Source organism: Entelurus aequoreus, linkage group LG21, assembly GCF_033978785.1.
Source record: "Entelurus aequoreus isolate RoL-2023_Sb linkage group LG21, RoL_Eaeq_v1.1, whole genome shotgun sequence".
Classification (NCBI taxonomy): Eukaryota; Metazoa; Chordata; class Actinopteri; order Syngnathiformes; family Syngnathidae; genus Entelurus; species Entelurus aequoreus.
The window spans coordinates 26,595,791-26,618,846 of NC_084751.1; the positions used below are offsets into that span (position 1 = coordinate 26,595,791).

The 23,056-nt window shown below is 41.1% G+C and overlaps 1 protein-coding gene and 1 long non-coding RNA gene across 3 annotated transcripts in view; one reads left to right on the top strand and one right to left on the bottom strand.

Annotated features, from left to right (window-relative positions):
* ccbe1 (collagen and calcium binding EGF domains 1) overlaps positions 1-23,056 on the top strand; it is a 91,007-nt gene that overhangs the window by 60,372 nt on the left and 7,579 nt on the right. Inside the window, exons 6-9 of one of the 2 annotated variants that reach the window (XM_062031992.1) lie at positions 7,090-7,199; positions 9,724-9,829; positions 11,353-11,492; positions 21,035-21,070. In XM_062031992.1, coding sequence (XP_061887976.1) covers positions 7,090-7,199; positions 9,724-9,829; positions 11,353-11,492; positions 21,035-21,070 — 392 coding nt within the window. The remainder of the gene's footprint in view (positions 1-7,089; positions 7,200-9,723; positions 9,830-11,352; positions 11,493-21,034; positions 21,071-23,056) is intronic. The other variant, XM_062031993.1, reaches the window with a different exon arrangement.
* Positions 300-1,982, bottom strand: LOC133638945 (uncharacterized). The gene is made up of 3 exons (XR_009823705.1): positions 1,911-1,982; positions 1,604-1,791; positions 300-1,154 (listed from the first exon to the last, which is right to left on the bottom strand). It is a non-coding gene; the product is annotated as an uncharacterized LOC133638945 (long non-coding RNA).

The following is a 23,056-nucleotide window of genomic DNA, read 5'->3' on the forward strand; positions in this document are numbered from 1 at the left end:
CACAAACGTTCAATGAAGATCTTTGAGAGAAGACAAAATCTCAAGCAGCGTAAGAGAGACCGCGAGAGGGCATTGGCAGCAGCAGCAGCACTTGTCAATATTTCCCAGTATGTCCCTTGTGAAAATGATCAACTACCCGCTGGTGAAGATGTGGTGCACGCTGAGATTCGAAAAGAAGGCAGCTTAATCCACTAGATGTTGAGGGCACCAGAGGATTAGCTGCTGTCCGTATCCATGTAGAGAGAGTTATTGGACTCGCAAGACAAAAGTATACCATGATGGAAAATATCATACCCATCTCTTTATTGTCATCGGATGACAGTGGTTTCACAACATTAGATAAAATTGTACAAGTGTCATGCGCACTTACAAATTTATCCGACCCAATTGTACCATTTGAGTAATGATGTTGCATCCATATTTTTTCTGTATTAAATACCAGGAAAGAATCTTACAGAAACAACTTTTTCTGTTTTACTTCCAACTTCTTACAGTTAGGGCAAAACCATCGTTGTGGGACTCGTTTTATGCCAAGACATTTCATGTGGAATGCTTTGATGCTGCAGTGCTCGGATTTACAAACCAACATATCCTCAGTGGGAGGGTTACGGCAGTAGCAAACAAACTCTTCCGAAGCGGATGCAGTGGTAGCAACAGATTGTTCTACCGTGTACACTTTAGCTAATAGCTCTGGCATAATACAACGGAGATAGAAATTGTCCATCTTGGCCAGTTCGTTTGCCAGGAAGGAATCATCAGGAATGATGCGCTGAATAAAGAGTAGATTCTCCTTCCATACGACAAAGTCACAGTACTTCCTGCCAGTACAATACAGTTGTGATTGTACTTGGTAATAATACTGGTGGTCTTCACGTAGCACGCAATTGCCGTTCGATTTCTGCTCCAAACAGACCGCCTTGGACTCACCAGCAACCTCTTCCACTCCTTTATCTTTGATGCAGAAGGGACACTTAATTTCGAGGCACCCTTTGCCACAGCAGTCACACGAGAGTAGCCCATCCGGTGATGCGCCAAAATATGGACGGTCGGCAGACATGTGGAATCCGGTTTCGTCAACGTTTAGGCCAGTGTGCCGCTGGGTCATTATCATTTCGTACCGCTTCCTTGCGTCCGACTTGTGATCGCAACCCCATCTAAAAATAAAATGATGAATATAAACGTAAATATGAAAGGTAGTACTTTGGTTACAAGCAATTTGACAAACCATTTCAATAGGCAGAAAGAGGAAAAAGAATAGTGCGACATTTAAGGGATGACAGTTGATAGACAGATAAGCGAGAGAAAGCACTCATAACCATGTATTACACAATTACCTCTTTTATGCAATCTGAAAGCTAACTACTAAGATTACTGACTGCCTTACTTAAGATTGTTAAGCACCCATAACCATATACAATTTACCTTCTTTATGAAGTCTGAAAGTTCATAAAGAAGAGTAGATTCAAATACAAACAATAAATACAAATTTAAACTACAAACAATAAATACAAATTGAAAATACAAACAATAAATACAAATTGAAACTAAAATTTAATTTAATTATATTGCAATGCAAATTAAATTTTCAAATCCAATTTCTCACCTAGTTGCGGCTGTTGAAAATCTACACAGTTCAGGATAGCAGATTCTCTTGATCAATGACTTGGATGGCTTTGAGACATTGGTCCTGGTCGTTGCCTTAAAATTCGAGGCCGTAATTCGCCCAGCTCTTTGTTGAAACCAAGTTGTTGATGTTGCTTGGCCCCTGGACTCTTCTTCAACTGCAGATATCTGAAAAACATTTTAATAAAAATTGTTTTCACTATGATTAGATTATTTGTAGCAGGTTGGAGAACAATACATTATTTATGATATGTATATTAATTACTAGGTGCGAAAAAAATACAAACCTGCTCTCTGGTAATGGAATGTAACTTTTCCAGCTCTGACCGGCATTTCAGTGCAAGTTCATCTGGGCTGAGTTTCATATTGCCAGAATCGTACAGCTGCGAGAGAGGTACAGGAAGCTTTTGCTTTACTGCCCTTGGCACAAAGTTGTCAGCATAGTCAGGGACAATGCTCAAAATTGCTGGTCTTCCACCGCATTCAGACAAAGCCTTGTAAAAGGAAGCTTTCTGCTCTTCAGTTGGTGGAGGAACATTCAGCAGTTTTCTCGCAGCACTTTCCTCAGGAGTTGAAACTTCTGACTTTCGTTTCTGGGCTGGACAGGCAAAATCGATATTGCATCCTTCAGCATATTCTATGTGCGATGCTGATGGTTTCAGCCACTGACAAGGTAGTGATGTGCATGGAGTGGCTGTCTTCATACGTATTAATGTCTCCAGGGCGAACAGGGATGCTGCTGAATGTGAACATGTTTCACCCAATCCAGCCATGCAGGTACAGTGGCAGCACAGGATCTGACCATCTTTCGCTATTGCTACCCAAGGTCTGAGGGGAGGATCATTCATCCGTTGAGAGTGTTTTACCTGAAACAGATAATATGACATACCTTATATTATTATCAGTCCCTAATTTGGATATAATATACAAGGCTAGACCTCTTACTGTCCATTTATGCATATTTTACCTGGCATTTGGTAAATTTTCTCATGAATTATTCATTAAATTAGCCTGAAAATTTCAACCTGGTTCATTTTGAGCAAGAAACCAAAATGAATGATCAAGCATGAATTCTAAAAATTATTTTCGTAGAAACTGTTTCATAAGCTCTATACTGAATAGTTGGAAATTATGTAATGTTGTTTTATTGTAGGAATTAATTCCTCAGATTTCAATATGAAGCTCCTGGAAACAGTTTTTTACAAAGCAATTTTTGATAGAATTTTTTTATAATATTGTTTGGTCACATCCTTAAACTGAATACGATAAATTTTCAGGCTAGTCTTTTATTACAAAAAGCCTTCTGTTCAAAAATGCTTAATTAAAAAACTGTTTCACAAAGTCTATAGTAGTTTTTTGAAATTATGTAATGCATAGAGAAAAATTGGAAAATTTCAATATGAAGTTTGTGAAACAGTTTTTTAATTAAAAGCATTTTTGAACAGGACACCTTTTGTAATAAAAAAAAAAAAGCGTAACAATGTGAGTTTTCATTAGAATCACTTCAGTAGTTTTTTCACAATCACACTATTACTGCCACGCGGATTTGTAAACAGACAGTAGGCTCTTCTGTGTGTGCTTTTTCCTTACCTTGGTCATGAGAAGAAATCCATTCTTGTTTGGAATCTGCCATATCAGCCCATCATGCACAAAACCTGCTGTAAAATACTTGTAGGCATCCAGACTCTTGTATGCCTTAAGGTCATTTCCAGTGTACGGAGATGGTGAATCGCCGAGGTAATTATAAATGTCTGGATATGAGAGATCAGGCAGGTCGGCTGTTGCAAAATGCTCAGGTGATTTTAGCATGCTTCTCGGTAAAAGGTACGGATCCGTTGTGCCAACAAGGTTCAACTTCTCTCGGTAACGTTTCTTGGACTCTTCATCCAAATGCACAACTTCATTGGATAGCAAATCAGCCATAATTCGGATGAAATCGGTGAAAATGTAGCGCAGAAATCAAACTGAATCTGTACGAATACGTGATAAAACCACGTGACTGCAAAGCCTCTATATGGGTCGCAGCGGTACTTAGTTGTAATACACTTTTCCACCACTTGTGGCAGTAATGACAATCTCAAACAAACAGAAGAAGTCTGGAGAAGTTTCTTCAGTGCAAAAGTTATGACTGAAATAGGGAAGCTGTATTTTCATTTGCACTTATATCTAAGTTTATTTAAAAATTATGTATATTATTATTATTTATTAATTTAGTTAAACATACTAAAAAAATGGCCCTAGTGTGTGAATGTGAGTGTGAATGTTGTCTGTCTATCTGTGTTGGCCCTGTGATGAGGGGCGACTTGTCCAGGGTGTACCCCGCCTTCCGCCCGAATGCAGCTAGATAGGCTCCAGCACCCCCCGCGACACCAAAAGGGACAAGCGGCAGAAAATGGATGGATGGATGGATATTTTATTTTAGTACTGTGTAATTGTACGTACATTTATTTTCATCAGTTTTTATGAGTCTTCTTCAATCTTTTGCAATATATTTGATTAGTATTTATTTTTGTAATCAGCCTGACCTAAGCCTTGAAAATAATCTTTGTGATTAACGCATGGTTTCTTTTCATTTAACAAATGTTTATCTTGTTAAACTGTTAGTAGGTTAGATATATTCATTGAATATGATTAAAATCAAGAGGAAAATGAATAATTCAGTGTTAATATTTGAGTGGGCCCCAGGCCACTTTGTAGTGGAAGAGTAGGGCCCCGAGGTCATAAATGTTAAGAACTTTGCGCCAATCATTTTCCCATTACATTTGTGTGAGACTCTACAGTACACGATGATGTCATAAAAACGATCAAAATATATCAAGAACTTTACAGTTTAATTAGTAAGTCAAGTCTTATGCTGTTTGACAGAATTTCCAGATGTTGTAATGTCCAAATTTAAGGTGCCATGCGCACCTTAATTGATTAATCTGTGGCCTAACTTTTAGAAAAATCTGCACATTAGAACCTGATTAATTTTCTGAACAGGTTTGAGCATATGTCGTCTACAACCATGCATTTTGCTCTTTGCTCCATAAGAAACTTTGAATGTAGATGAAAATAATTTTCTCACTAAGGAAGCACCCATAGCGTCCAGAGGACCGAATTTTCACATTTGGTACTTTTTGCTCTTCAAAATGAATCTGGCAGTCATTTCCCATAATATAAATTAGTTTTTGAGTAATTGGTAGATAACTAACTGTACTTGGAACGTCCCCTTTCCATTGCCAGACTCGATATGCCGCCGCCTCTTGGTGTGATGTCAGCTACACAACTGAAGCCCATTTCCCCGCATAGACAGTGTGGATAAAGGCATGTAAAATTATTATTTTCATGACTTAATTGCATGTTTTTGTCGCCCTGGTCCATGATTACTTCAAAACTGATATAGTTAACATTAGGAGCAAAATATGTATATGATAATTTATAGACACCATAGCTTGTGTTTTCTTATATTAGTGTCTGCCTTCAATTGGGCATTTTCTTAAGCTTTCCTATGACATTTTTAATGATTGTTCTTCTTTTTTTAGGCCTTTCATGCCCGTGTGTTCCCACCTTTGTAAAACTACTCGATATGGGAATTACTCTTGAAGACAAAGTATCCTCTCAATATTCTTGTAGCATTTTCTCAAACACAGATCAACTCAACTTAAGGTACAATAGCAGCATTAAAACATCAGTAGAAGAGGACGCAAAGTAGAATATTAGCGACTTACCTTTTTTTTTAGCTGTCCACTCTTTTGGTTACGATATGAATACTATTAACCTCCATAATGTAGTCACTGGTGTGTCTGCTCCGAGCCAATGAGGAGCCACAAAGTCTCGATGAAAACACGGCATCCACGGAGGCAAAAAAGCTCAATTACGCACGGCACTGGTGTATCTGTTTCAAGAAGGAACTGCAAAGTTCTAGTGACACCACCGTGGCGGGAAGTAGCAAAAAACGTGTCTAACACGTAATATGACAATATTTTTCCGCAGGTTCTGACTCGGACTTTCTCCCCTCTAAGTATTTTGCTAATTTCTTAAAATTCTAATAAATAAATGAACACCACACTAGAAATGCAAATGATGCATGTGTTCGGAAATGGATGATGGACTTAAACCTTTTAGATGAAAGAGACATATCATGGAATGATATTTGGAAAAATGCTAATAAGCCCTTTAGAAGCATTAAAGATAAACTGACTCAATTTAAGATATTGAATAGATTGTATTTTACATCTTCTCAGCTGTTTAAAATTGGTGTAGTAGATAGCAAGTTATGTATGAAGTGTCGGGCAGCTGGGGGAACTCTTGTTCATTTATTGTGGGAATGTCAGAGAATAAAAGAGTTATGGTTGAAAACAACAAAAGAAGCAATCGCATTCCTTAATATAAACATCCCAATGACACTGCAAACTTGTATTCTTGGGGATCTACATCAATTTAGTAACGTGTCATCAAAGAATATAAATACTTTTCTTTCAATATGCATAATAACAAAAAGGGTAATATTTTAAAAAATGGATAGCTGTTGATAGTCCAACTCATACTGACTGGTACACACAAGCTATGGAGATGGTACCAGTAGAACAAACTGCATTTAGTTTAGATAATAATGAGTCATATATTGGAATATGAGATCCATTATTCAAATTAGCATAAACATAAAGATGTGTGATAACATATACATGTTTGTTCTAACACTTTATGGGACTAACTGTGTAGAAATATGGGGAAACAACTACAAATGTACGCCTCATTCACTAACGGTGTTCCAAAAAAGATCAATTAGAATAATACATAATGTTGGATATAGAGAACATACGTACGTACCTTTATTTATTAAATCACAATTATAGAAATTCAACGATTTGGTGCATTTGCGAACAGCTACATTTATGTACAAAGCAAACTATAACCTGCTACCCAAGAATGTACAACAATTCTTCTCAACAAAAGAGGAGAAATATAACCTAAGAGGAAAATCTAATTTAAAACATTTGTATGCTCGTACAACACTTAAAAGCTTTAGCATATCAATATGTGGAATTAAATTATGGAATGGATTAAGCAAAGAAATCAAACAAAGCACCAATATGATTCAGTTTAAGAGACTGTTCAAACTACAAGTGTTCACAAAGTACACAGAAGAAGAATTATGATGAACATCTTGAACCCTTTTTTATGATGAACATCTTGAACCCTTTTTTTTTTATTGAGACAAAGATTATTTATGTATTTAATATTTGTTTGCTACTATGGTATTTTATACATTTTTTATTTATTTGTTCACTGTTCTGTTACAGAGAATAAGGAAATTGGATACAATTGCTATGGTATGAAAAGGGGTAGGATTAAATAAGCTCTGCTTCTTTCTACTCCTTTTCGGACATGCTGTAATGAAACAACTGGAAATGTGTGATGCATTACATTGTATCGTATGCATGTTCGAAATAAAACTGGAACTGAACTGAACTGAACTTCCAGCGCTGCATATTTTGGACCAGTCCGACAACGTGATGAACGCGGGGACCTGCTCGGCCACGTGCGACGACTTCCAGCAGATCAAGACGACCGTGCTGCAGCTCAAACAGAAGGTACACACATAAACGCTACACTGCAGCATTCCTGCAAACTCACAGACATCCGTGGTGTAAATATCTGCACAAATCATCTGCTCCTTCATCACACTTTTATTTTCCACGCCGTCCATACCCGACAGCAGGAGGCACATTTTAGCAGCCCCCTGGAGGCGCATTACACTACTTTATTTTCTCATTATGAAAACATAAAAAGGCTTGTACATGTTTCTCTCACTGGAGCTGCTTGATGTTTGCCTAAAATGCGAATTGGACAGCACATTAGCGGAAAACTCCTCGTCAATGGTCATGTTTCCCTCCGTGTGATTGCAGTTGTCCGAATGTATCTGAATCCGCCACTACTGGCACTCAGCACCGCTTACTGGATCACATGATTAATGGCTTGCAGTCCTGTGGTCTGCCAACCCCTGCTGCTGGACTCTGTAAATACTCACTGCTCACAAAATTAGAGACACCCATTTCAGATACAACATACTGTATGGATAAATATAATTATAATTCATATTGGGATTTTAATTCACCAATATTACTGTGGTTGTAGCGGAAAATTTATTGTTTTTAAGTCCTAATTTAATTCTAATTCTGATGCCAGGGTACGAAACCTTCCGTTGACAAATAACATTCTTCTGGGTAGATGCAGCAGCTTGAGAAACATAAAGACAAATATTCCCTGAAACATGCCAGCTACTTTAAAGACATTTTTTTATTTTGGTTCCAAGAGAAAACAGTCAGCGCTGAGCAGAAAACCCCAGAAAATATATTCCGAAAAAATCAGTTAAGCATGATGCGGTATCACTGTTTGAAATTAAATGACTGTTGTGTCTATTAAATACACAACTAAAAAGAATGATTTAAAACTAGGAAATAATTTATTAAATACATATTGTCCATTAATGTTTCAACTAGAGATGTCCGATAATGGCTTTTTTGCCGATATTCCGATATTCCGATATTGTCCAACTCTTAATTACCGATTCCAATATCAACCGATACCGGTATATACAGTCGTGGAATTAACACATTATTATGTCTAATTTTGTTGTGATGCCCCGCTGGATGCATTAAACAATGTAACAAGGTTTTCCAAAATAAATCAACTCAAGTTATGGACAAAAATGCCAACATGGCACTGCCATATTTATTATTGAAGTCACAAAGTGCATTATTTTTTTCAACATGCCTCAAAACAGCAGCTTGGAATTTGGGACATGCTCTCCCTGAGAGAGCATGAGGAGGTTGAGGTGGGCGGGGTTGAAGTGGTGGGGGTGGGGTAGGGGGTAGCAGGGGGTGTATATTGTAGCGTCCCGGAAGAGTTAGTGCTGCAAGGGGTTCTGGGTATTTGTTCTGTTGTGTTTATGTTGTGTTACGGTGCGGATGTTCTACTGAAATGTGTTTGTCATTCTTGTTTGGTGTGGGTTCACAGTGTGGCGCATATTTGTAACAGTGTTAAAGTTGTTTATACGGACACCCTCAGTGTGACCTGTATGGCTGTTGACCAAGTATGCCGGCACGCAAAGGCAGTGCCTTTAAGGTTTATTGGCGCTCCGTACTTCTCCCTACGTCCGTGTACACAGCAGCGTTTTAAAAATTCATACATTTTATTTTTTGAAACCGATACCGATAATTTTGAAACCGATACCGGTAATTTCCGATATTACATTTTGAAGCATTTATCGGCCGATAATATCGGCAGTCTGATATTATCGGACATCTCTAGTTTCAAGTTATGAAAAATAATCAGATTGTTTACATTACAATATTATTATTTTGCCTATATTTATAATATGTCTATTTCAAGGCAAGTTAATATACTTTATACATTTTGTAGTTGAAAAACACACTTTCATGTGTTCGAACAATTTTCTTTTGACTTGAAATTTCACTTACCAAAATATTTTTTTAATAGTTGATTAAACTAGATTCATTTTATAGGCCTATTTTTTAAAGATGTGCTTTCACATAAGGGAATACAAATATATATATGATTATAGGAGTAAACATTTTCAAATGTACTGTAATGCTGTTAAGATGTCTAGTGGGATATATGGTGGTCATCTATAACCGGACATTTATAGTTACCTTTGTACAAGATTTTTGCAGGTGTACCTGATGGAGTGTCAACTGATTGTATGTACGAAACCCTATAGCAGTGTATTTTAATGCATCCTCCTCTCTGCCGGGTTCAAGTGTTCATGTCAAGGTGAGAGGTTGGAGTTGAGATTGATGCTGACAGCACAACTTGCCTCAAACACTGATTTGTATCCCTCTGGGATCGCACTCGACGTTATATATTTCGAGATCAGAGATAACTTTTTTTTTTCCTGAGGATGCTGCTTAGCATACCGAGCGCTTACAATATAACACTGCTTAACGCCCCAGGTTGCCCTAACCTCCATTTGTCTGGGTTACAGCTGACCTGCTTCACATGCAAGATCAGCTTTCATATTCGACTGCAAAAATGCTCAAAGGAATAAGACACATCAGGAATACTTTATTTATTTATTTATTTATTTTTTTCAAGATGCTGTCAAGCAGTGGTGATGCTCTTGAGCAAAGGACCAATGACAAAATTCCAGGGTCCACAACAGTTTTTTTGACAGGACCCCCGGGCCTTCCCGGTCCACCAGGTAAGCTACAGTTTGGAACCATTAAACTAAAATTTAACTAAAGCTATTACATCCATCCATCCATCCATCCATTTTCTACCGCTTATATATATAGCTCCTGAGCTAATCAACATTAAAAAAGTAAGAGGGAATAAATATATATATATATATATATATATATATATATATATATATATATATATATATATATATATATATATATATATATATATATATATATATATATATATATATATATATATATATATATATATTAGGGCTGCAACTACTGATTAATTTGATAATCGATTAATCTGTCGATTATTACTTCGATTAATAATCGGATAAAAGAGACCAACTACATTTCTATCCTATCCAGTATTTTATTGAAAAAAAAACCAGCATAATGGCACCATACTTATTTTGATTATTGTCTCTCAGCTGTTTGCAAATGTTGCAGTTTATAAATAAATGTTTAGTAAAAAAAAAAAACAATTTTTTTTTTTTTTATTAAAACAAAAAACAAAAAAACCTCTGCGCATGCGCATAGCATAGATCCAACGAATCGATGACTAAATTAATCGGCAACTATTTTAATAATCGATTTTAATCGATTAAATCGATTAGTTGTTGCAGCCCTAATATATATATATATATATATATATATATATATATATATATATATATATATATATATATATATATATATATATATATATATATATATATATATATATATATATATATATATATATATGTATATATATATATATGTACATATATACAGTCCAGGCCAAAAGTTTGGACACACCTTCTCTTTCAATGGGTTTTCTTTATTTTAATGACTATTTACATTGTAGATTGTCACTGAAGGCATCAAAACTATGAATGAACACGTGGAGTTATGTACTTAACAAAAAAAGTTGAAATACCTGAAAACATGTTTTATATTCTAGTTTCTTCAAAATAGCCACCCTCTGCTCTGATTACTGCTTTGCACACTCTTGGCATTCTCTCGATGAGCTTCAAGAGGTAGTCATCTGAAATGGTTTTCACTTCACAGGTGTGCTTGAAGGTCATCGAGAGAATGCCAAGCGTGTGCATACAGTAATCAAAGCAAAGGGTGGCTATTTTGAAGAAAGTAGAATATAAAACATGTTTTCAGTTATTTCACCTTTTTTGAAGTACATAACTCCACGTGTTTATTCATAGTTTTGATGCCTTCAGTGACAATCTACAATGTAAATAGTCATGAAAATAAAGAAAAGGCATTGAATGAGGAGAAGGTGACTCCAATTTTGTGGCCGGAAATGGAAATTTGAATGTTTTGAAATAGTAACAAATGCTAGAAAAACTGCTGTTGGTAGAATTAGATAAATAACAGTCAATTGACTATTATTTATAGCCAAAGTATCATGTTTCAAACTGTAATTCATCATTTGCTTGACAGCTCGTCCCACAGTGCGTGTCTCATCAACTGCTCAGTGGCTAAAGAAAAATGTACAATATTTATTGGACCTTATCGTGCATCTGCGTTGTTTTAGGCACTCCAGGACCTGAAGGACCAGGGGGTCCTAAAGGACAATTGGGGCCCCCAGGCCCTCCTGGACCAAGGGGCTTGATGGGTCCCATGGGGCCCACACCAGACTTGTCCCACATCAAACGAGGCCCTCGCGGAGCTGTGGTCAGTGGATATGTACTTTTTATTTATTACGTTGATAGATAGGTGCAATCAAAATGTGCATGACTTAATTGGTGGATGACATTATTCGCTATGCAAGGTTCATTTATATAAAAATGTTCACCTTTTGTGAGGTAAACTACAACAACGAAGGGTTAATCCCTTGACAACTTGAGCGGTTTTCTTTGGCATGATTGTGTTTTCAGCACGCAGCCTCTTTCTTGCCTGTGAGCGTCAGCCTTTCATGTTGATGAGTGGGATGTTAACCAAGAATGTGTAAGAAGCGGTTCTCGGTTGCCATATTGATGAATGACACTATCAACACCTGCAATCAGACGAGCGAGCACCGTTATTGTGCCAAAACCACCAAAGCCCGCAAGTCACATTTACTGTAAGTTTCTAACCGTGAGCTCGCTGGTTCGTCTTCTGCAACCTCTTAATCCTCATTAGAGGTTTAGATCAGTGGGTCACATGTGTCGATCGGAAACACTGATTCCCTCTTACTTTTTTTAATGTTGATTAGCTCAGGAGCACAAGTTCACCCTGTAGAAAGAGGCCATGTTTCAAAGATGTCTCTACTTAACAAGATTTATAAAGGAACTATTTACTTCTGAAAAGTTCAGCTAAAGATGGGATTTTAATGAAAATGTTAAAAAGGCCAACATCTCCCAATGTCCCAATAAGGGAAATAACAAATATGGAGCCGAATTTCCGAGTGAAGGGAATATCCAAATTTGCTTCAAGTGTCCCGATAAGGAAGGAAACTGAGCTAACGATCCAGAGATGGAAAATGTCCAAATTTGCCTTAAATGTCCAAATGACAAATATCTCAAACACTCAAAATGTCCAACTGAAGGGAAATATCCCAACAAAATTCTAAAAGAAAAAAGGCGTCACAAGCAAAGAAAGTGTTCGCCCAAGTGTTCCAAAAAGAAAAATATTCCAAATCTTGACTTGAGCCAAATATCCGGAAATTCCCAATGAAGTGATACATGACCATTTTGTTAAAGATGTTTCAAATAAAAAAACATGTCAAAAATATGCTCCAAATGTCAAACTTTATTCCTAGTGTTTCCTTAAGGGGTTTTTCCAACTTTGAGCCAGTTTTACTGAGAAAGAAAATGTTATAATTTGCTGCTAATGTTCCAATTAAAAGACATTTCTCAATGTTAGGACAACAAAAATTTCAAAATGTTCCCCAAATGTCAACGTTTCCTCAAAGTCTTTTGATAAGCGGCATATCCAAAAATAAAAAGGATCCTTAAGTTCCAATAGTGAAAATATCAACATTTTCTTCAGATATCCTCTGGCCTCATATATTAATAGTTGCGTAGATTTCTTGCTAAAAGTGGGCGTACGTTCAAATCCGGAAAACGATGTACGCATAAAAAAATTATTTTAAAATTCAATTAATGAATCCAAGCACATTTCTTTGTTACATCCCAATCAATGTGGAATTGATCGCAGATGATTGATCGCCACGCCCCCTTATAAATAATTCATATTGAAATAAGCCATGTGCCTGAGATCTGTCGAGTGAAAACCACCAACAGCACAACCGACGACTTTGACATTGTGACCGGGGTAAGACAGGGTTGCATCTTGTCTCCCTTACTGTTCATCATTGTCATAGACTTTGTCATGAGGAAGTCTGTCGTCGGAGCAAACCTCGGCATTAAGTGGGGAGGGGGCAGACTGGCAGATCTGGACTTTGCGGACGACTTGGCTCTGCTTAGCCATTCCTACGCTGCGCTCCAAAAATTGACCAAAAATCTGCATGAGCAAGGGGTAAAAGTCGGCCTACGTATAAGCCAAGAGAAGACCAAGGCCATGACCGTCGCACAAGACCAAAACGTTCCACTGCTCACCGTAGGCGAACAAGGCATAGAGTACGTTGAGAACTTCACGTATCTTGGAAGCAACATCTCAAACACTGGAGACGCAGAAAAGGATGTACGGACCAGAATTGGAAAAGCTGCAGGAGTCTTCCAACGCCTCCGGAACATCTGGTCATCAAAATCTATCAGTACGTCCACAAAGCTGCGCCTTTATATGTCACTGGTCATCCCTACAGTGACCTATGCCTGTGAGACGTGGATGAAGACATCAAGCATTATTAACAAGCTGGATGTCTTCCACTGACGGTGCCTTAGATACATCTTGAGGATCTCATGGAGAGACCACATCACCAATGAAGAGGTGATGAGAAGGGCAGGGGTAGCACCATTGTCTGACATAGTCTCTGACATGAGAAGGAGAATGGCTGGACACGTACTCCGACTGCCAAGAGAGAGACCGGCAAGTGTGGCAATGGACTGGGTGCCAGAAGGGGGAAAGAGGAAGAGAGGACGGCCAAAGAAGACGTGGAGACAAACAGCCAAGGAAGACCTGATAGAGATGGGAGTCAACTGGCATGGAGCAAGAGGGGTCGCCAGTGACCGGAACAAATGGAGGGGACTCGTCGCCCAATGTTCCAACAAGAATGGGAGGAACTAAGTCTAAGTAAGTAAGTCTGAGATCTGCCCAATCAAAATTCAGTAGGAGTCAATAGAAGTTGCTTCTTTCTCGTGTTTCCAGCGAACGAAAGAGAGATGAGATTGTGAACCTTTTTAATGCTGTTGTTAGGATCCGCTGCTCGGATCACAGTTTGTTTACAGTTTAGTGTCACGTGTGTTTTGTTTCTGTTGCCATGACGGCAGATTTTGCTCACCTGCCTCTGGTTAGCGTTTCGGGACGCGCACCTGTTGCCCGAGCGCTAATCAGAGGGCTATTTAGTCTTCGCCCGGGCAGCACTCTGCCTGGCTTCCTAATTTGCTTTCATGCAACAAGTAACGACCACTTTGTTTCCTGCTAGCTCTCATGCTACATTATTTTGCTTGCTAGCTCCCACGCTAGTCGTTTTTGTTTTCTCCTGTCTGATTTAGCTCTAAAATAAATCATTTTCCCTACCTGCAAGCTGTGTCCGAGCCCGTCTGCATCCTTGGGAGAACACCTCGCACCACGATGCGACCCGGTCGTTACAGTAGGAAGCCAGCAAGAAGTTCTCCCGCAACGAGCACGTCGGAGGAGATGGACGAAGGTGCGTGGATGGTGTTGCGAGCAATGGAGGCGGAGACTCTCCGCTATTCCCCCTCGGAGCGCCAGGACCTGATCTGGGGTCCTAACGGAAAGTTGGTCCCAATCCACTCCGTTTGGCCCGAGGACATCGCCACACCTCCGCACCACCGGACGCGTCAGCGAAGACGGAAGCCACCCAAGAGGTCTTCACTTCGCTGCCAAGACGCGCCACTCCCTCAAACTCCTCCACCACTACACAGCAAGCTACATTCAGCCCAAGATTCCCCTCCTCAGATGTTTGGCAACCCAATTGACCATTTCGCCAAACATTTCACCGATTGGGCTGTCAGTCAGCTGGAGACCCACACGGATGACGTCACCCCGCCCACTGTGGATGACGTCAGAGACGAAGATTTTTTTTTAAATTCTTCTGCTCCCTTTTGTCAGCCACCTCCTAAGGACTTTATTTCTAAGATTAAGCATTATCAGGACATTTTTTTTAAGGACTAAATCTAGTCAGTCCCAGTCTCAAGTGGGGGGTGACAATAGACATTTTGGACAATTTAGAGGAGAGGATTCTACCCTCCCCCTGACCACCCTCCACCCACCCTTGAAGACGGTTCCAATCCGCAAGGAACGCGTCTGGGATCCGCTTTTTGAGGGGGGGGGCTAGTACTGGGAGCTGTGCGAGTGGGGTGGCACAACGGCGTGCTAAGCCGCAACCTCCTGCTCGGCCACCGCCACCTGTCCTTCGGCGGGCTAAGCCACAACCTCCTGCCCGGCCGCCACCACCGGTTTTTCGGCCTGCTAAGCTGCAACCGCCAGCTAGGCCACCTGCACCTAAGCTAGCGCCAAGGCTAAGGCTAGCACCAGCTCCACCACCAGTACCTGCTCCTCGGCTGGTTCCCGCACCAGTACCTGCTCCACGGCTGGTTCCCGCACCAGTACCTGCACCACGACTGGTTCTCGCACCAGTACCTGCACCACGACTGGTTCTCGCACCAGTACCTGCACCACGGCTGGTTCTCGCACCAGTACCTGCACCTCGGCTGGTTCCCACACCAGTACCTGCACCTCGGCTGGTTCCCGCACCAGTACCTGCACCTCGGCTGGTTCCCACACCAGTACCTGCACCACGACTGGTTCTCGCACCAGTACCTGCACCACGACTGGTTCTCGCACCAGTACCTGCACCACGACTGGTTCTCGCACCAGTACCTGCACCACGACTGGTTCTCGCACCAGTACCTGCACCACGGCTGGTTCTCGCACCAGCACCTGTACCACGACTGGTTCTCGCACCAGCACCGGCTGCCACGACAGCGACTCCTGCTGCCACGACAGCGACTCCGGCTGCCACGACAGCGACTCCTGCTGCCACGACAGCGACTCCTGCTGCCACGACAGCGACTCCTGCTGCCACGACAGCGACTCCGGCTGCCACGACAGCGACTCCGGCTGCCACGACAGCGACTCCAGCTGCCACGACAGCGACTCCGGCTGCCACGACAGCGACTCCGGCTGCCACGACAGCGACTCCTGCTGCCACGACAGCGACTCCTGCTGCCACGACAGCGACTCCTGCTGCCACGACAGCGACTCCTGCTGCCACGACAGCGACTCCTGCTGCCACGACAGCGACTCCTGCTGCCACGACAGCGACTCCCACGGCGACATCTCAGCGACCTCGAGTGGTCCGGCGGCGCAAGCGGAAAGCAGGTCCCCGCATGCAGCCCTCGAGGACTCAGAGGCTGCTGAGATTCTGGCGCCACTCACGCCCACCTTCTCGGCGGCCACGAATGTGGCCTTACCGTGGTCGCCCGCCTCGCCCGCCTCGCCAGCGGCGGCGGCGTTCCATTCGCCGCCGCCACCTGACCCTTCCCCGTTGGATTCGGGGACACGTGGCCTGGCGACCCACCACCAAGTCCTCCCCCCGCCCGCCCTTGACTCGTGAACTATTGCCTGTTTTTTTTTTGGGGTTCCAGTTGTTTTTTTTGTTTTCAAGGGACATCTGGAATCTGTCCTTTTAGGGAGGGGTACTGTTAGGATCCGCTGCTCGGATCACAGTTTGTTTACAGTTTAGTGTCACGTGTGTTTTGTTTCTGTTGCCATGACGGCAGATTTTGCTCACCTGCCTCTGGTTAGCGTTTCGGGACGCGCACCTGTTGCCCGAGCGCTAATCAGAGGGCTATTTAGTCTTCGCCCGGGCAGCACTCTGCCTGGCTTCCTAATTTGCTTTCATGCAACAAGTAACGACCACTTTGTTTCCTGCTAGCTCTCATGCTACATTATTTTGCTTGCTAGCTCCCACGCTAGTCGTTTTTGTTTTCTCCTGTCTGATTTAGCTCTAAAATAAATCATTTTCCCTACCTGCAAGCTGTGTCCGAGCCCGTCTGCATCCTTGGGAGAACACCTCGCACCACGATGCGACCCGGTCGTCTCAGCTGTGAGCTCCGAGAACCGCACGCAAACTTAGAAACAGTGAATTAAAATTTGAAACGGTTGGACATTAGGAGGAAGGGGAAGATGAGATGTGCACGGCCAAAACAGGCAAGGAGACAGTCGATCAAGTAGTGCTGCACCCCCGTTTGCAAAGATCTAAAACTTTAGATGAGGCGGGTGACTCTGATTACCCTAAAATAAATATAATTTGTGTAATTTACAACAAAATATGTTCATACATTAGTCTGCTTACAGCCAGATTAGAGTTTCATGTGAAAGTTATGTAATATTTGGTAGGGATGTCCGATAATATCGGACTGCCGATATTATCGGCCGATAAATGCTTTAAAATTAAATATCGGAAATAATCGGTATCGGTTTCAAAATTATCGGTATCGGTTTCAAAAAGTAAAATTTATGACTTTTTAAAACGCCGCTGTGTACACGGACGTAAGGAGAAATACAGAGCGCCAATAAACCTTAAAGGCACTGCCTTTGCGTGCCGGCCCAGTCACAAAATACCTACGGCTTTTCACACGCAAGTGAATGCAATGCATACTTGGTCAACAGCCATACAGGTCACACTGAGGGTGACCGTATAAACAACTTTAACACTGTTACAAATATGCACCACACTGTGAACCCACACCAAACAAGAATGACAAACACATTTCGGGAGAACATCCGCACCGTAACACAACATAAACACAACAGAACAAATACCCAGAACCCCTTGCAGCACTAACTCTTCCGGGATGCTACAATATACACCCCCCCCGCTACCTCCTACCCCCCCACCTCAACCCCGCCCACCTCAACCTCCTCATGCATCCAGCGGGGCATCACAACAAAATTAGGCATAATAATGTGTCAATTGAACATGTCAGAATGTGAAAGACTTTGACCCTTTTTTGATTACACAATTTATTATTAAAACTCAGGAGAGTTACTTGGGGTAACAGCAGTACGTGACATAGTCAGACCATTCCTCCACCGTTTCCGGTGCCATTAATGTGCCGCAACCACCGGCTGCTGTCTGCCCGACTGGCCAAGCTGGTGCTGGAGTCAGAAACACATTGTGACAGCAAAGGTGAAAAATGATCACCTGGATAAATCAATAGGCGTCCTCATAAATATGAAATATGAGTTTTGTGTCTTTGCCTCGATCTTTTTTACATTATTGAAATCAAATGTTGGCAAAGCCCGAACGACCACCTCTGTGTGTCGCCAAAGTATCCACAGCCTGTAGAAATGCGTGTGTGCCAGCTATGAAGTTGGCGCGAGGAACCGCACAGTATCACGCTCTTTTTCCTTTTGATACATCTCAACTTTGCTGTGAAAAAGTGAGAACGGCAGATTTTTGTGCGTACGCAAGCTTAATCCATGAAGCCCCTTGTGAACCCATGAAACATTTCCCCCATTAGAATAATGGGAGCAAATTTAGATATTTCCCTATGGCAGCATTTACAAAAGCTCAATACATACCATGACAAAAGGCCAATGCAATACATAGAGCAAAAAAGTAGTCGACTTTAAGCACCACAATGACATTTTAAGCCTGACGTCAACTAGTCGCTAATCATGTGATTTTGGCAGTACACAGTATTTCTTTTGCACTTCACTCCGCCAGACAGCAGGAGTGACGACTACGGCGTAAAAACGGTGCCAAAATCCTTGTGTGTAAAAACCACACTCTCCGAGGAAACTGTTACCATCAAACTGTGTCTCTTATGAAGAAGAGCAGTCTTTGTAATCTAAAGTTTATACAAAATATTATATATTAAATATTAGATTATATTATATCATTCCTCATGGGGTTAAGTGACACATAAAATAACACATTTGATCACAGAGGTCGTGTCACTTGCATCTATGACACATCAGAGCTTAATAAATGATTTACAGTGCATCAGTACTGGATCATGCACACGCTACGTCACGAAGATCTGCTTGTGGTCATGATTGAAGGTAGAGTGGAGGACAAGAGGCCTCTGGGGAGAAAATCTGGGATGCAAGATAGCGTAAGGGATGGCAGCTCTTACAAACACGTCAAAAGGGCGAGCGGTGGAGTGGATGCTTTAAGGATTGGATATACCTGAGGGCAGATCACTAGTGAGTGCATCTGGAAAGTATTCACAGCGCTTAAATTTTTCCACATTTTGTTATGTTACAGCCTTATTCCAAACTGGAATAAATGTATTTTTGTTCTCAAAATTCTACAGACAGTACCCCATAATGATAATGTGAACAGTGTTTTTTATTTTGCAAATTAAATAAAACTATAATAAGATATTTTATCATATAAAGTAGGTCTATATAATGCAACATTGGAATTACCTGGGGAGTGTACGTACAGTATATCCATAAAAACATTTTGCTTGTCAAAAAAGGTATCTTTAGTGACATCAACTTGTGAAAAGTTGTTGTTAAACATCAACTTTTCTGGCATATTCACATGACATTATAATAAATGGCAATGCTATCGTTAAATAGATTGTAGTACAAAACATGTATATTAAAGGCCTCCTGAAACCCACTACTACCGACCACGCAGTCTGATAGTTTATATATCAATGATGAAATCTTAACATTGCAACACATGCCAATACGGCCATGTTAGATTAGTAAAGTGCAATTTTAAATTTCCCGCGAAATATCCTGCTGAAAACGTCTCGGTATGATGACGTTTGCGCGTGACGTCACGGATTGTAGCGGACATTTTGGGACAGCATTGTGGCCAGCTTTTAAGTCGTCTGTTTTCATCGCAAAATTCCACAGTATTCTGGACATCTGTTTTGGTGAATCTTTTGCAATTTGTTTAATGAACAATGGAGACAGCAAAGAAGAAAGCTGTAGGTGGGAAGCGGTGTGTTAGCAGCCGGCTGCAGCAACACAAACACGTAGCCGGTGTTTCATTGTTTACATTCCCGAAAGATGACAGTGAAGCTTTACCATTGGCCTGTGGAGAACTGGGACAACAGAGACTCTTACCAGGAGGACTTTGAGTTGGATGCGCGGTACCGTGAGTACGCAGCTGCGGCTTCCAGACATTTAATCGCTTGCCCGTACGTGCGTGCCGCTATGTGCATGTCACGTACGTAACTTTGGGGACTTTGGGGAAATAGATGTGCTGTATGAACTTTGCGGAGGTGAACGGTACTTTGGGCTGTGGGATTGAGTGTGTTGTGCGGGTGTTTGAGTTGTATTGGTGGGTTATATGGACGGGAGGGGGGAGGTGTTTGTTATGCGGATTAATTTGTGGCATATTAAATATAAGCCTGGTTGTGTTGTGGCTAATAGAGTATATATATGTCTTGTGTTTATTTACTGTTTTAGTCATTCCCAGCTGAATATCAGGTCCCACCCGCCTCTCACAGCATCTTCCCTATCTGAATCGCTTCCACTGCCCTCTAATCCTTCACTCTCACTTTCCTCATCCACGAATCTTTCATCCTCGCTCAAATTAATGGGGTAATCGTCGCTTTCTCGGTCCGAATCGCTCTTGCTGCTGGTGGCCATGACTGTAAACAATGTGCAGATGTGAGGAGATCCACAACCGGTGACGTCACGCTACTTCCGGTACAGGCAAGGCTTTTTTATCAGCGACCAAAAGTTGCAAACTTTATCGTCGATGTTCTCTACTAAATCCTTTCAGCAAAAAATATGGCAATATCGCGAAATGATCAAGTATGACACACAGAATGGACCTGCTATCCCTGTTTAAATAAGAAAATGTCATTTCAGTAGGCCTTTAACCTTATTATTTGACGCTTTCGCATTGTTTAACATGAGTATCCAACACCGTAACAACATTTATAAGTCAGAAAAGACTAAATTAATCCAAGGTTTCCTTTAAAACCTCCATTGCTTCACCTCGTAACAGAACTTAATCAATATGGACACTAAATGGATGGAATTTTACATAATTTGCCGAATTAAGGCAAACGAGCACAGACAAGTATTAAAAATCCCCCGTAACATATTCGATAAACACAATTAAAACGCAGAAGCTTGAGCAAATATCAGCTGTTGTCTTTATTCAACAGGGGCCTCCTGGAGCACCGGGAAAAGACGGACGCAAGGTGAGGTCTGATTACATTTGGAAATGAATGTTCAAGTAGTAGTTGACATAGCAGAGGTCAGAGTCAGAAGATGTGATGCTACTCAGGTGGAGATCAGCGGCCAGTCGCTGCATGTTTACGATCTATGTTGCTAAATTGGATTTAGAGATTGCACAAATCAAGGTATGACTGATCGTTGAAGGAATCTTTGAGATCTTCAAGTGCAAACACGTTCCTTCCCTGAGAAGGGAAGCTCCATCCAGGTACATTTATCCTGCAATCTTTGCTACAAGCCCAATGTTTGTGTGGATAGATCGGAGAGTGATGCCAATCTGTCTCCCGAGTAACAAATCCAAACCATCTGCAAAAACAATCACAGCCCCCGGCGTGACCCTCGGCGAATCCACCGAGTCACCGCGTCAGTCGGGCGGACGAGCGCTACTGTAGATCAACAGTAATTCCTCACGGTCGAGCTAACACGCTGAGTGGATGTTTGATATGTAAACATACACTCAGCAGACACTTGATTAGGTACACCTACATGGGCCAACGACAAGGATTGTTTAATAAGAATATATTTATAATCATATATTACTGTGTATACTACGTGTTTATGTATCTATATATAAAGGCAATATATTTATTATATATATAATGTGGTATATATACACTATATTGCCAAAAGTATTTGGCCACCCATCCAAATGATCAGAATCAGGTGTCCTAATTACTTGGCCCAGTCACAGGTGTATAAAATCAAGCACTTAGGCATGGAGACTGTTTCTACAAACATTTGTGAAAGAATGGGCCGCTCTCAGGAGCTCAGTGATTTTCAGCGTGGAACTGTCATAGGATGCCACCTGTGCAACACATCCAGTCGTGAAATTTCCTCGCTCCTAAATATTCCAAAGTCAACTCTCGGCTTTATTATAAGAAAATGGAAGAGTTTGTGAACAACAGCAACTCAGCCACGAAGTGGTAGGCCACGTAAACTGACAGAGAGGGGCCAGCGGATGCTGAAGCGCATAGTGCAAAGAGGTCGCCGATTTTCTGCACAATCAGTTGCTACAGAGCTCCAAACTTCATGTGACCTTCCAATTAGCCCACGTACAGTACGCAGAGAGCTTCATGGAATGGATTTCCATGGCCGATCAGCTGCATCTAAGCCAGGGGTGGGCAATTAATTTTTACCGGGGGCCGCATGAGCAACCCGAGCACTGCTGGAGGGCCACATCGACAATATTTCAATTAAATTTTGCTCAATATTATTTTTGATGTATACCGTAAGATAAATAATAATAATAATAATAATAATAATAATAATAATAATAATAATTAATAATAATAGTAATACTTCAACATAGTGTGTGTAACAGCATTCCATGACTAATATAAATAAATTAACATTAATAATAAATGACAGTAAAATAAGCACACGTATGACTGAGAAGTCATAGTGTAACTTTGTGTGGTGTTTGAGTTGTCCGACTTTTTGTGTGGCCATAAACGCACCAGTGGCTTAGTGCTATGCGTGTTGGTGACAGATGACAAGTTGGTTTTGGCCTGGTTTGTACGGCAGAAAATGACTAGTTTTTCGAGATAGAATTGTTTTACTCATGTTTTTGGTGTGGTTATGTCCGAATATAAACAGTTTTGCTCAATAAAGGGATCGATATATTTCCTGTCCTCGAAGCATCTCGATAGACGTTACAATAATTGAACGGTGTTCAATTGAACGGTGTTGACGAACACCGTTAGGGCCGCTTGTTGTCACTGTCACTCAAAGTTGCATTGCAAAATTACATAGAATAAATATGTTTATTTTATTTAGAATTCAGATGGGATTTGATTTGGTGCGCGGCATATACGTATTTGCTGCGCGCAGCGGACGCTTGAGCAGTGCGCAATTGCGCAGGCACGCACCTTAGAGGGAACGTTGCTTTGCAGTCCATGTCTTGTTGAAAACACGCCATTCTTCATCAACTTTTCTCTTTTTAGCGTCTCGGG